At 35.0% G+C, this 14,880-nt stretch overlaps 1 protein-coding gene across 1 annotated transcript; it reads right to left on the reverse strand.

The window, feature by feature from the left end:
• Nucleotides 1-3,132: 3,132 nt before the first annotated feature.
• Nucleotides 3,133-12,588, reverse strand: LOC124371216 (transmembrane protein 39A-like). The gene is made up of 5 exons (XM_046829548.1): nt 12,325-12,588; nt 10,172-10,299; nt 6,769-6,967; nt 5,429-5,568; nt 3,133-3,260 (listed from the first exon to the last, which is right to left on the reverse strand). Exons 2-5 carry the CDS (start codon nt 10,261-10,263, stop codon nt 3,158-3,160), a joined length of 534 nt encoding a protein of 177 aa, XP_046685504.1. The 5' UTR covers nt 10,264-10,299; nt 12,325-12,588; the 3' UTR covers nt 3,133-3,157.
• Between the last annotated feature and the right edge of the window lie 2,292 nt (nt 12,589-14,880).

Genomic DNA, 14,880 nt, shown 5'->3' on the forward strand with positions numbered 1-14,880 from the left:
GATTCGCTGGATCTCACATTCTCCGTAGGTGATGGATAAGTCTTTTGGCCAATACATGGGGTGGATCACTTTGATGTCATTCATGATTTTGGTGTAGTGTTCAGCCGCATTTGAAGATGATGATAGCAACCTTGAAGTCAAGTTGTTAGCGAGGCTCCGATAGAACTGTTTTTCTGGAATACTGGGTATCTTGGATCTTACACAAAGTTTAACATCTTGAAACATCAAATCGTCAATAGCAATTTTAGCTTCCACTGAACGTCTACCCATGTTTTCAACTCGGTTTTCAAACACTTTGATTAACAGTGTTACATCACTGTGGGCTTGGATAAGGTTGAGGCTTGATTTTTGAAGCTGTAAGAACAAATCCGATAACTCTTCTAGAGCATCGAACATCAATGCCAGGTTGTGTACAAAAGTTGTAGAAGATAATGTACTACAAAGCCCTTTGTAAGTTGAACGTTGCTTCGAGTCCCTTTGTTTGTCTTCAGATGCTTCAATGAAATAATTGTACAAAGCTTTAAAATCTGTCCAAACTGCTTTCACCGCCATTAAGCTGGAGGCTACCCAACGAGTATCTAAAACACGGCCGATTTTCAACATTTGCTCCTCTAGTCCTTTAGCAACTTCTGCCAACTCCCTGCTGTTTTTCGGTGAACAACTAAACATGTTTCTAAGTTTATCCATGAATATCTTAAAATGATTGATTCCAGCTACTTCTTCTATGGAATCGTGCACGGCAAGCTCTAAACGATGGTTCAAACAATGCCAAATGAACAAGTTGGGGAACGTTTCAGTAAGCTGTATAGCAAGGCCAGATTTCTTGCCTAGTAGCACTGAAGCACCATCACAAGTTAGAGCAATCATATGGTCTTTCATGAATTCAAAGCTTAGACCTAATGCTTGTAACTGATTTAAAAGTTCTTGTAATATACCAGCTGATGTTGTGCTATTTAGCTCAAAAAGTGTTAAGAACACTGTCATAGGGTTTTGCATTCCCTTTAGAACAGTTCTGATATAAACCACCAAAGCATTTTTGTTTGAAACTGAAGTGGCTTCATCCAAAAGCAGGGAAAATTTTAGAGTCTGACTTGATTAGGCCATTTATCAAGTCTGATTTCATTTCATCAGAAATATGATGAATTATATTGGAGCAAGCAACATTTGAATGTAGGATTCGCCCCCATATCTAAGCCATTCATTATTTGAAGATCAATTTCAGTTTCAAACTCAAAAAATGGCCTATTTAGTTTAGCTTGCTTATAAGCCGTGCGGAAAAATGCGCTCAGTTACAATCTGCTGCTCTTTATGCATAGAAGCAACAGCTTTTTTCATTGTATCTTTCTTAGCTTCAATGAGTATTTTTTCAGCTAAAGAATGAGCTCGAGACCCACGGTGTAAAAATATCTTTTTCCTAAGAGAGGATTGCTGGTCTTTTTTATTGTTTCCATAAGCGGTAACAGTTCCTAAAACCCACTCTTCGCTAATCTTTAGGCCCTTCGTTTTCTCTGCACCTAGAGTACTCACACTACGGCAAACGTTGCAACCTAGTTCTCTGTTCACAATTAACCATGGATTTTTAGCTTTAAATTCAACAATTTGTTCTTCAGACCAACAAACTGGCTGTTCACCCCTATTAACAAAATCATTATTTTCATTACTAACTTTAGCTTCGTCTGCATCAGATCCCAAACCCACCAACCTGGATACTATTTTGACCGACGAGGAAGTCGAAGGGGAATGGTAATCGCAATTATCCTCATTGATCCCGATTGCGTCTTCTTTTTTATCTTGATCAACAATTGAAGTTGTAGTCAATGCTTCTGAACTGCAGTTTCTCATTATTCGCATAACCTTTTTGTTTCTTAGGGTTAGGTTTAAAGAAATCAAGAATTTTTTCTGGTAGTCATAGTCAATTAGGAAACTATTTAGCTGCACCAGCACTAATAAGCATAAACACGAACACAATCAACGACCTGCACCTCAAAAACAAACTTAAGCATGATGGGATGCGATGCAACTTGTAACTTAAACGCGAAACACACCAAGGTCAAGTCAACTAGTCAACACACTTGTGATCACTGGGGCGGTGGCGCGGTGAAGGAATGGAGGGGGAAAGGAAGGGGGTGGGGTGGGTATTGCTTTGTTATTGAGAGGCGCAGCCGCGCATGCGCGAACTAGGATGACTCGCCCGTCACCTTCCTCCTGCCTGATTCCGTGCAAGACTCATCACAGCACAGCTCACAACTGCTTGTACGGGCGCTTACTATCTGCTTACGAGTTACTCGCAAACAAAGCATAGCATAATATTGATCCTACCTACAATTTTTTTTAACTAAAACTTGTACTCGTAGTTTTAAAAGCGTTCCTTGCGTTCCGGCACTCTTGGGAGGTAAGGGAACGCCGTTCCCTTGCATTCCCACTGAAATTAACCACTGGATATCGGAATCTGTCTGTGAGGTGGGTCCCAAAACAGCTGATAGACCAACACAAGTTAAATCGAGTGGAGGCTGAACAAGAGTTTTTGAGACACTACAAACTCCATGGAGATAAATTTCTACACTCCATCATTTGGAATTCTGCAGTTTTTCCCTTTTAACCGAGATAACGGATGACACAGCATATTTCCCACTTGGTGGGAGATTGTCATGTTGACAGTTCTCAACGTATTGACTACAAAATGGTCTCGTTGCGGAGAGGAGGAATCAGGCTACGTGACAGTGTACCCAACAAGTCAGCGAAAAAATCCCTTCAGCTGTCAGAGTTTTAGTACATGTAATTTCTGGATATGCCTCTTAATTGAATAATTATTCAGTGTTAATCTTCAAATAATTAATATATTTGAACCACTTCATTATGTAGTTAACCTGGGCCAGTTAATTATCATTCTTAAACAGTATTAATAACAAATTTGATTGCAAATAGATAAAATATTTAGTTTTAATGAAAGATTTAAACATTTTCCAAATTAGTGTATCAATTCCAGAACGTCATAGTAAAATTTCTATACAGAAACCTTAACGTTTAAATACTTAAATATTGCATTCTTATAAAACAGGCTGATGGATGTTTACTTTAACAAAAATAATACAAAAGTCAGTACAGTAAGAAAACTGTTATTTCTAAACAACTATTACTTTAATTGTGAAATAGATACTTACGGATAACACAGATAAAATATGTTAACAATTGGATGGTTTTGCATGATGTTGTATGTGCACCAAATGAGCGACGCCAGAACAATGCTCAGTAACAACAACCTAAAAAAAATTTATTCTTATAAATTTTGAATATCAAAATAAAGTTTGAAGAGCTATAAGCTCTTATTATCATTAGATTCACAAAGAGTACTCAAAAGATAATTTGAGAATTCTATATATTTGATAACATTGTAGGACTTATGAACCACTAAATAAACCCTACATTTGTAAAAAGTAATAACTAGTCCATTTATCAATATTCCAACTTATTAGATGTATTTTATTAGTTTTTGTTAATGTTGTAAAATGGCCCTCTCCCATCCCTCACATCATAGTTACAACAGTTCTACAATGTATCACTTCATAATTGTGCATATGGTAAATATAGATACTATAACCGTCACCAATACGAGGGCTGCTATTTATATTTGTGGCCTAAGAATGAAAACACAAGCATTTAAAGACAAAATCTATTTTATTGTTTTTCAAAATATTCTCCATGAATATCAATACACTTTACCATGCGTTGGAACCAATTTTCAAAGCACTTTTTCCACTTCGATTTAGGTACTTCTAAAACATGGGTTTTGAATACAGAAACTGCTTCTTCAGGTGTAGAAAACCGTTTTCCACGTACTTTTTTCTTCATGTTCGGAAACAAAAAGAAATCATTAGGTGCCAAATCAGGGCTGTACGGCGGGCGGATGACCCATCAATTCAATGTTTTGCCTTGTCAAAAACTCCATTGTTTCAGTCAATCGGTGGCAGCTCGCATTGTCGTGATGCAGAATGATGCGTCTTTTCTTTGACTTTTCCCGAAGTTTCTCAATGACTTCTGGCAAACAAATAGTGGTGTACCATTCAGAATTAACCGTCTTACGTTGCTCTAATGCCACAGTCGCCCCATGACCGGTTATGCCGAAGAAACAGGCAACCATTTGCTTTGATGTGCTTCTTCCACGAACAACATTGGTTGGATTTGGCTCTTCTTGAAAGACCCATACGGTAGATTGCTGTTTTGTTTCAGGATCATATGAGTATATCCATGATTCGTCACCTGTGCATATATTATAAACTGCTTTTGATGCACCTTTAGCGAATTTCTGCAACATTTTCTTGCACCAATCAACAGGAGCATCCTTTTGCGCGTTTGTCAGGTTATGCGGTATCCAACGTGAACAAACCTTTTTCACATGCAAATGTTCATGCAAGATCTTATTGATGCTTGTCATACTAATGCCTAAAGAAGCCTCAATCTCGCGATATGTTACATGACGATCATATTTTATCAGGTCATGCACAGCATCGACGTTTTCTGGCACAACAACCGTTGTTGGACGACCTTCACGGGATACGTCCTTGAGTGATTGTCGGCCACGATTTAATTCGTTATACCAGTTTTTAATGGTGCTGTAAGAAGGTGCTTCATTACCATATAAGGAATTAAGTTCATCTAAGCACTGTTGTCGTGTCAGGCCACGTCGAAAGTTATGAAAAATTATTGCAAGAAAATGTTCACGAGTTAATTCCATTTTCTCTTAAGATCACTTTTTCAACGTGCTATCACTAACACTAACAACAATAAAATGACAAAATGTTATCGTTGAGGTTATGTTTAACAACATGAAGGTTGCACTGGAAACATCAGCTGGTGCCTAGCAGCAATCAGTGTTGCCAAGGCCAGAAATATAAATAGCAGCCCTCGTACTGCCTTGAGATAGCAACCTCTAAGTTTCATTATTAATTTTCTTTCCTACAGATCTTTTAAAATTACATTTTTAGAAATTAAGTAATTACTAATATTTCAAAGTCTTTTAAAACCGTAAAGTTTCAAAATAATGGATTTCCAAAGGATATTTGACTCGACGGGGGTTTACATTTAAAACTTTATGGTTGGCCCCAAAATTTAATATTAAAGAGCAGGGGCAATGTTGTGATACTAACCAAAAAGTGCAGTTTTGTACCCTACAGATATATATTGAATTTGAATCTTCTATGTTTGGTCATTAAAAAATTAATATGGAGTATCCACATTTTTTATTCAGTCTATATACAATACACCCAATATTATGTAAATATATCATCTTTAAATTTAATTTAGAACATCTAGGTAATGTAGCCAGAATTATTTTTGGCCACAAGATACCGGCCATTATTGTATGCTATGTACTTTGGGACAATTCCTCTCCTTCATTGAAAATTATATCATTCATTGCTGAAAAGATCACCTGACTAGTTGCTGCAGAACTGCCCATATAGATGGTGGTGTCCAGACCATGACAGCTTCACTCACCAAGCTGTATAGAAGTCGGCGACCCAATATTGTGCCAATAAACCCCACTAGGTAAGGGTCAATCAGATAAAAATTCTGCAACAACAATTCTCTCATTAAACAACAATTCATGATATTACATAATATGCAATGTACAAGATAATGAGAATAGAACATACAACACATTTAAGTGCTGGCACAACCAAGATTTATTCCATATGAACAATGTTAAACATTTACGCAACAAACGCTGTTCAAATAGTGAAGTACAAAAAAGTTTTAATTTCTTTATAAAGAGTCAATACAAATATAAAAAACCTAAAAAACAGGTGTTTTAAGCATATATTTAAAATGAGACATCACCCATAATTCTGCAACTAAAACTAAGAGCAAACACAAAGGTGTTTAAAATTTAACATTGTTCTTATAGAACTAAAAGTTTTGTTTTAGTTATTAGTGTAAAGAATAGAACAGAATATAGAGTAAAGAAGTTCTGTTTCAATAATTAGTGTTCTGTTTAGTTTTTTATTAAGTGCATGTTTTAGAGTTAGTGAAGTTGACACACAACATGGTGGTTGTGATTCCTTGTGTGACTTAGGCTTGTCACAATGCTCCTAGGTATAATTTGATATTTTTAACCTAGTTTGTAATTATGTGTTAGGTTAGTTATTTACCTGAAGAAGAGATCAGATTACAGATCTTGAAATGAAGTGTTACTCATTTTTTGTTTCACTGAACAATGGCAAATGTCTGGAAAAATCCTGTTTCCTTCACTAAAATAAAGATAACTGGCTGTGCAGCAGCCTGTTTAAAGTATTTATTTTATCCATATGTGTTATTTGTACACATTATAGAATCTTTCAGTTCAGGGGTTGTAATGAAATAGAGAAAAGAAATTATCAACCAAAAAGATTTTTAAAAAATACAACATTAGCAGAAATACAGAAGCTTAAATTTAAACAACTGAAAGATTGTTTGTAAAGCTTATTTTACTTTACACTATAAATTAAAATAAGTTCTTTCTATTAAATTTATTTTGTTACCTTTTGATATACACCACATATACTTAAGTTATTGGGCATATCTTACTACGGGAATAGTAAACTCCCTCTCCTGTTATTCTATTCCAGTAATAAAAGGTGAAGCTCTGATAAAGTAATTGAAGGTTTTGAATATAAATAAGGACCACCTGATGTATCAAGACATTAAAAATTGTGAAAAATTAAATACCAGCACTACATTAAGGCTTGAATTTCAAAAATATTAAAATGAAGAATTAAGGAGACAAAAACTTACCATAGAATATCTTGTGTAAGACTGTGGCAACCACCAAACAGAACGATAAAGATGCAGGAATTGTAGAAATGTTGCCATAGCAGTGAATGAGAACATAATTATCTCAAACATAAGGCTACTATCATGTGGTAACACTGGTAAGGGAATGTGTCGAGGAGATACCACTTTGGACGAAACACCTTCACACTGCAACCCCAATCTGTGACAAAAACATTGACATTACGACAATACATAATCATACCCCAGGAGAGTTTCTTTCTGGCTGGGATATACTTAACAGTAGAACGTGCACTGGATACAGTGAAAACTGTCACATATCTGACACTTTATAAGAAGGCAGGACTTACACCTCACCTTACCCATCCAGAATATCTTGTCACTAAGGAAGTAATGCAAAAGTTCTTCCTAAATGCATTGAGGGTTTTGCTCATTTTATTGTTCTAAGTGAACATAACATATATACATGAGGCTCTCTAAAATTTATGGGCCACACATTATAAACAGTTAACAGTATTTTTTACATAAATTGGCAAATATAATAATATAATTATCAAGATGGCAAACAATCTGCAGTTAATAGAAGGATGTTCCTTAGGTACCTGAACTAAGTGTAAGTAATCAACAATAGTAAATATGGGATGTAACTACCATAAGGATGTTGTCATGCATAATACAATATAACATTACTAACAAATATAACAATTAATCAGTAAAAGAACAATATTTCACTACAGGAAAGACATATTGACCAGTAAGCTAGTGATTTGGAAACTACAATACCATATTTATAACTGAACAATACATACGCTTAACAACAATAGCAATAATACAATACACATGCAATATAATTAAAATATATGATATTACCAACAGACACTAGTAAAAAGAAACATAAAACACTAGTAAAATAACAGGAGTAAACAACTTGCAACAACAGACATCACTTATTCAATACTACTAATGGAAAACTAGTAGAGATGAAAGATCTCTTTAGCAACACCACACAATTGAAGAAGTCATGTTCAAAAGAAACAAGATATCCAAGCCCACACAGTCTAGTAATAACACTAAAATTTGTAATTGGTGGAGCACTAGATATGATGAAAAAGATCTTTGGATTGTATAAACTGTAGATGCTCTGAACACAATAAGATGTGACAACTCAGGACAATCAACCTTGCCAATAATCACTTGCTAAAGGAACATCAGAACTAAGAGCTTTCTTTTACCCATCAGTCAATCCAATTTTAACATCCTCCCCGAACAACTCCATTGGAATGTTACAATAATTAAAACCTAGTTTGTAGCCCACAATGTTTACGATACGGTCCTGGATACTTTGGGAATCGCTGGATGTGTCTGAGCTGAAATAGAGACCAAATGACACTTCATATTTCAGCTCTAATGAGTACAACGTAAACAATTCTTATAGCCTCCACACTAAGCCCCCTAATGGTCATGATGAAGACAAATCCTAATATTTTTGCAGTTCTTCCAATAATTCTCTCAATATAATTTCCTGGGCTTGGTCATGAGAAAAAAAACTACAACTGATCATGGATTGATATCTTGCGATGATAAAGGACAGTGTTACCCAAACAATAATCAAATAAAAGGAGTGATTTAGGCTTGTGAAAATGTACTATGGTACACTTCTTAGCATTTAATTCAGAGAGCACCAGTTCTCTACCACAATTAGGCTATTTTGAAGTCCATGACAATCAATAGCAGATGAAATTGAAAAGAAGATCTTGATGTCATATGCAAACATTAGCCACTATACATCAATCAAATCAGCCAGGTAGTGCACTGATGAAAGTGATAAGTATAAATGGTTCTAAAATGAGATTCCTGAGGAACTCCAGACACAGTATAATGCTCATGGGTAGTAGCATCCAGGTATCTAATTTTATTTAATCCAGGTAATTTATTTTCTTCTGAAATTGTACTTTAAGAAGAAAACCACAGTATGAGATTACCAATAATACCACAAGCACTCAGTTTGGTGAAGAGATGATTGTGGCTAACAACATCAAATGCCTTGAAAAAACCTACATAGATGCTGTTGTTTACCGTCTGCAAATAAAGAAATTATAAAGATCTCATATAGTGTAAGACAAGTAGCAAACATTGTATCGTTCACTGGTAAATTCATGTTCCTTAGAGGTAAGAATATTTTTGAAAAACAAGTGATAAGAGTGAAGAACAAAGGATTAAAACACCTTCCAGGGACTGGTTGAATCACTTCTGGATGATAGTTCTGTTCATCAACGATATTTGAAGACTTACGAATCAGTATAACAAAACTAGATTTCAGCACCTCCGGGAACATACCTTCTTACAGAAATCTGTTGGAAAATGATGATTAACTGGTAAGTAAGGAGGCCAAAACCCTCTTTTAGTACAGCTAGTGGAATCTCATCAGGTCCTGCACCTTTAAAGGTGTCAGGAGAGACAAGCTTCCACTACACATCATCAAATATACTCAATATACATATAGAGATATTAACATGCTTTTGGAAGTGAAGAGGTATTCTCATTGTCTCATCAGATGCACAGTTGAGTGCACTATGATGTTAAAAACACAATCTCTAAGCACGGTGGAGCAACCAAGATTTCTACATGTAACGTAGCTATGGAGGGAAGGGTTTATTTAATGTAAATGTTGAGTTTAGCTCCAATTAACCTAGTTTTGCTATCTTTTTACTTAGATTACACTATATTTTGTAGTCTAGGTGTCTCTGATGTGAAGACAATGTAAAGAGTTCATTTTGAGCTTCTTAGTTGCCAACTTTTAGATCTCTTCAGATGAACATGGCTCCAGATTCCAGGAGTAAAGTCTGTGACAGCATCAGATACTGAGAGAAAGGTGAACTAGAGCTAAACTCAACATTCGGCTACTTTGTCACCTACAAAATACACACACAGAGCACACATTTAATTGCAATATAAATCAAATGCAATTGGGAGTGCCGATGGCTGAGTGGTCTAAGACGTCAGACTTTGGATCTGAGTTAGAGATAGTACAGGTTTAAATTCTATATGTGACCGAAGGAAGGTCAGATTAAAGACGTATCAAGAAGCCTTTGGATGAAACAAATTAAATTATCAAGAGTCCTTAAATTCATCGATGTTTGAAGCAGCCTAACTATTTACTTAAAACAGTGTATAAAAAATACTAAAGAGATAAATTTAACAGCAGCCTAATATACACAAAATCTTAAATTAAATGGTAACGGTTGAAGTGTAATAGCCTAAATGTTATAATACGAGTAAATAAGTATTCAAAGTTATTATCAACAATTCATCATTTGGTAAACTCATTATTAGAAAATGAAGATATTTGTCAGTGCCTACAATCCTTAGCCTTTCTCATACCTACACTAAAGTTTAAAAAACTTACTTTGATTTGTTAATATCATCGTTAGTTGAGAATATTGGTTGAGGAGGCCGTCCAGATCCAGATCGGCTAAGGTTTCTTCGACCACCAGGCATTTTGGTTTGACTGATTATATTTTGAAGAAATTAGATCTGTAAAATATATTTGATCAAATAAGTTATAAATGGATTGTATTGAATTCAAAAGATGATTTCAAAGCTTCATATTGTTAGCAGCCTACTATATCATGATCCCATTTCAACATAAACTATTGGCCAAAACTAAAATGATTTTAGTTCGACACAATAAACACACTCGACCCACGTGGCAATTAAATGAATAACATTCATATCACCATTACTTTACCAAATTATTCTCTTCATGTACAAGTATTATAATTTAATTGTTAATATGTATTATATTTATTCCTTGTCTGCATTACATATCCCAGTCACATTTAATAATAAAACCCAGCCAAAGTAATAAATATTTTGATTTAAAATGTATAATGCTTTTCCCATAGGCCCGTAACATTTATAGGATGGCCTTTAACACCTTAACTGCGACACGAGTCTTGTACTGACTTAAGAACAATGAGAAAAGTATCAGTGTGCATCCACCATGGTCAATGTGTAAAACTATGATACATCTCTAGCTATATTGTATATTGTTAACACCTTCCCTGAGATACGAGTCATGTACCGACTTTAAGACAATGAAGATAGTATCAGTGTGCATCCGCCACAGTCATTAACCAGCAATGTCATTTTTATAACAAGCTAAACTGCGTAAGACTGTAAATTTGCCAGTATTAAGAATGATAATCTGATTGGCAAATAGCATCAATCATACTATATAAACCTATAATAGTATAATCTGTACTGTCAGTACAGATACATATCAGTCCTATTTGATTCATCTACCGGCTGCAGTATAATAAGCAGCCACCACCACAATTAAATCATCAGTATTTGTGACTATCTAAACAACCGAAACTAAAATTTTGAACCAAATAACGTTGGAATTATTTCAAATTATGGTCTAGTTAAACTATTTTTATACTCAAAAAAGTAATAATGTATGATGAATCAAAAACTCTATGCTATATGTATTTATAAAATGTAACAGACAAACCAGTGTAACATTTAGTTACTTTTTACTACCTTGAAGGATAACCATATCTGACAACTTGTGACACAAATAACAAATGTACATCACTATTTGTGGTCATTACTCGATGTTTGAATGAATTTGGAACAATATTGTTATTCAATACATTAAAAAGAGCTTGCAATAATTTTAATAAGTAACGTAAATAACTATAGTTCGATTGTTTTTTGTATTTGATATTTTAGGTATTTCTAATCGATAATTTGGTGTCCGGATTCGATTGTGGTGGTCGGCACTCACTATACTGTGGCCAACCGATTGCCTGATACAGAATTGTTTGAAATTAGAAATTCACATACTCATCAACATAAAACATTATATGTATCATATAACTATTTTGGTTATTGTTTACTTTGGCCACCTCACAACATTTGGTGTTACTTTTCAAAAGGAAAATGCTTTAAAATTGAATTAAAAACCGCTAACAATTAATTTGAATGAAATGTAAATTTTCAGTAAGCACAAAAAACTGTAAAACATGTGTTGCCACTATAATAAAATAGTCCAGCACTGGGGTAGTGTACGATAAGCAGACCCGGTTTTTTATATAGATATAAGTATAATTATCAATACTTAATATTCATTTATCAAATATGCGTTTATAAATAATATCAACATATATATATAGTCAAATTAACAATTACATTTATAATTAATATAATGCACATAGTGATAATCTTATAATGAAAGTATACTACATATTTTAAGAAACTGTAGTAATATGTAATTTTAAATCAATTTAGATAATTTAAAGTAAACATTATTAAAATTGTTCAGCAAACATTTTCCATACCAATAAATTTAAATTTAAATAGCTGGTTTCCCAACTAAAACTATGTAGACCTATAGGCCTATAATAAACTACTATAAAAAATAATTTGGCCCAGGCATTTATTTTAAGGTTTTTTTTAAAACATGGTATCAAATGATGTTATTAAAATTATACCACTAGGCCTACTTCTAAATAACATTTAAAACAACATAGACATAATACAAAACATACTTACCAAAAGTAACTACATTTTAAAATTTATACACCAAAGTCACAAGACAGTTGTATTCTTCACTACTGGTCTCTAGTAATTTCAAAATTAAATAAATTTATTTCCTTAAACATACAAATATATCCAATCCTCACACTCTCATGACAATACGAAGCAAAACACGCTAACCTAACCTAACGTGAATAAAGTTCATCAAGCAACCGCCGATTGGCGAATAAGATTTGGCAACCTGACGAGTGACAAGTAACGACCCACAGACAACAGTAACAAGACATTAGACAACAAGTGACGAGTAGAGATGTGCCAAAGAACAGGAACAACTCCATCGGAACGTTCCGGAACCGGAACGGGTTTGGGACAGTTAACTTCTTCGGAACTCCACGTTCCTAGGCAGTTCCGTCGGAACGTGCCTAGAAATAATGCCGGACATTCCGGCTCTGTAAGCTCGGAACGGTTTACTAGACATGCCAAAATGATTCCGGGCGTTCCGGCGGAACGAATAGGCTGGTAAATGAAGGAGGAGGAGATCTTCTTATTGGAAATATCAATTTTCTATTATTTTACAAAACAAAACTCACAATTCTCCAATAAAATACCAACAATAAATGGTATTTTATTGGAGAATTGTGAGTTTTTCTTTTGTAAAATAATAGAAAAAAGGCTGGTAAATGTTCTAGTTCCGTTCTGGATTGTAGGTAACCACAATATTTTCATGTGGCAACCTGTACTTAATTATTTTTATTGATATATTCAAATCATTATTTATACGTTGCCAACTAATAATTCATATACCGTACAACTGTTAGTGTTCGTAAACTGAAAGAATGGACTTTACCAAATTAAATGTTCGCACAGCTATAATTTAAGGCTCTTCCTAGCAATCAAAAGACAAAATTCTCTTTATTGACATGGACATAGAGTACAGTCATGGCGTCAGAGTTTTTCTTGGGTTCATATAAATTATTGTGGTGATCTTGCTCTATCCAGAAACTCTTCAATGGAATAGAACTCTCTCTCCAGCAGCCAATCAAGAAGAGTTTCTTTAAAGTTCCTCTTGCCTCTCTGTTATTTCAGTCTTGTTGGAAGGATGTTGTAGAGCTTAGCCCGATGTAGGAAGGTTTTTTCTCAAAACCAGTCATGTGATGTGCAGGAAGTATATAGTTTCCTCTGTGCCTGGTAGTATAATGATGTGTCTCTGAGAATTGCGGGGGTTCTTTCTTTATTGCACAGATGATTACCTCACTAATGTAAAGGTTGGCTATTGTCTGTAGCTTCAGTCTTTTGAAAACCCCCTTGCAGGAATCTCGAAAACCCAGTTTGGCCAATACCCTGATTGCCCTCTTCTGAAGAAGCAGTACCCTGTGGAGGTTTTCTTTAGATGAGTACCCCCATACAGACAGCGCATTTGCGACTCAAACAGTGCGAAGTAAGCTGTTCTTGAGGTTTCTATGTTGCTGATTTGTTTGAGTCGCTTAATTACATATAATGCAGTGCTAAGCTTTTTGCACTGTTGGTCTACATGAAGTTTCCAATTCAGGTCGCTGTCTAGGGTTATCCCAAGGTATTTTGCCTCTTGAGAATATGAGGCATTGGGTAGTTCGAGAGCATTCCTTCTTTGTGGACCAAAATGAAGCTGCTGTGTTTTGTCTTCATTTAGTACTAAGTCATTCTCCTAACTATATTGTTTTGCCATGCTGGCTGCGATGTAGGCATTGATTCTAGGTCCTTAATGTTCTTGTGGGAGATAATGAGGGCAGTGTCATCAGTGTATAGGAATACTTCACTTTTGTCCTGTAGTACTGAGACAATGTCATTAGTGTATAAGACAAATAGTACAAGGCCCAGCACAGATCCCTGCGGGACTCCTCTTGTTGTTTGTGCTTCTGTGGATCTAATTTTCTGAGATGTCTTGTTGATAATGTGGACTATTTCCGTAATTTGGGTTCTTCTGCTGATATAGCTTTCAAACCACTGATGCGCCACTCCTCTTATTCCTAGAGTTTGTAATTTATCCAGGAGATGTTTATGACTCAGGCTGTCAAAGGCTTTACTAAAGTGCAAGAAAATGTCAGTTGTTGTGACCCCTTCTTCAGTTGCATCAATGATAGTTTCTACCAGGTCAGTTATGGCCGTGATGGTGGACTTGCCTTTTCTAAAGCCGTGTTGACGGCTGGTTAAGAGATTATTATTTTCTAGGTGTGTAAGCAGCCTTGAGAGTACTATTTTTTCAAAGACTTTTGATAGTGTGCAGATAAGCGATAAGCGAGGTCTGTAGTTGTTAGCTAGACATGAGGGTCCTTTTTTGTATTTTGGATAAATCAATGACTTTTTAAGCAGGGAGAGAAAAATGCCTTGCTGGAAGGACTTGTTAATTGCATTTATTATTGGAGCTAGTATTTCATTTTTGCAGTGTTTAAGAACAACTGATGATATTTCATATATTCCAGAAGATGGCTTTGATTTCAGGGATTATATTGTTTTATTCACCTCTATTGTATTTGTTGGCTTAAAGCTCTCCTCAAAAGACTTGAATTCCCTTTCATAGCGTTGGATATATTT

The sequence above is a fragment of the Homalodisca vitripennis genome, unplaced genomic scaffold, assembly GCF_021130785.1.
Source record: "Homalodisca vitripennis isolate AUS2020 unplaced genomic scaffold, UT_GWSS_2.1 ScUCBcl_1108;HRSCAF=4325, whole genome shotgun sequence".
In the NCBI taxonomy this organism is placed as follows: domain Eukaryota; kingdom Metazoa; phylum Arthropoda; class Insecta; order Hemiptera; family Cicadellidae; genus Homalodisca; species Homalodisca vitripennis.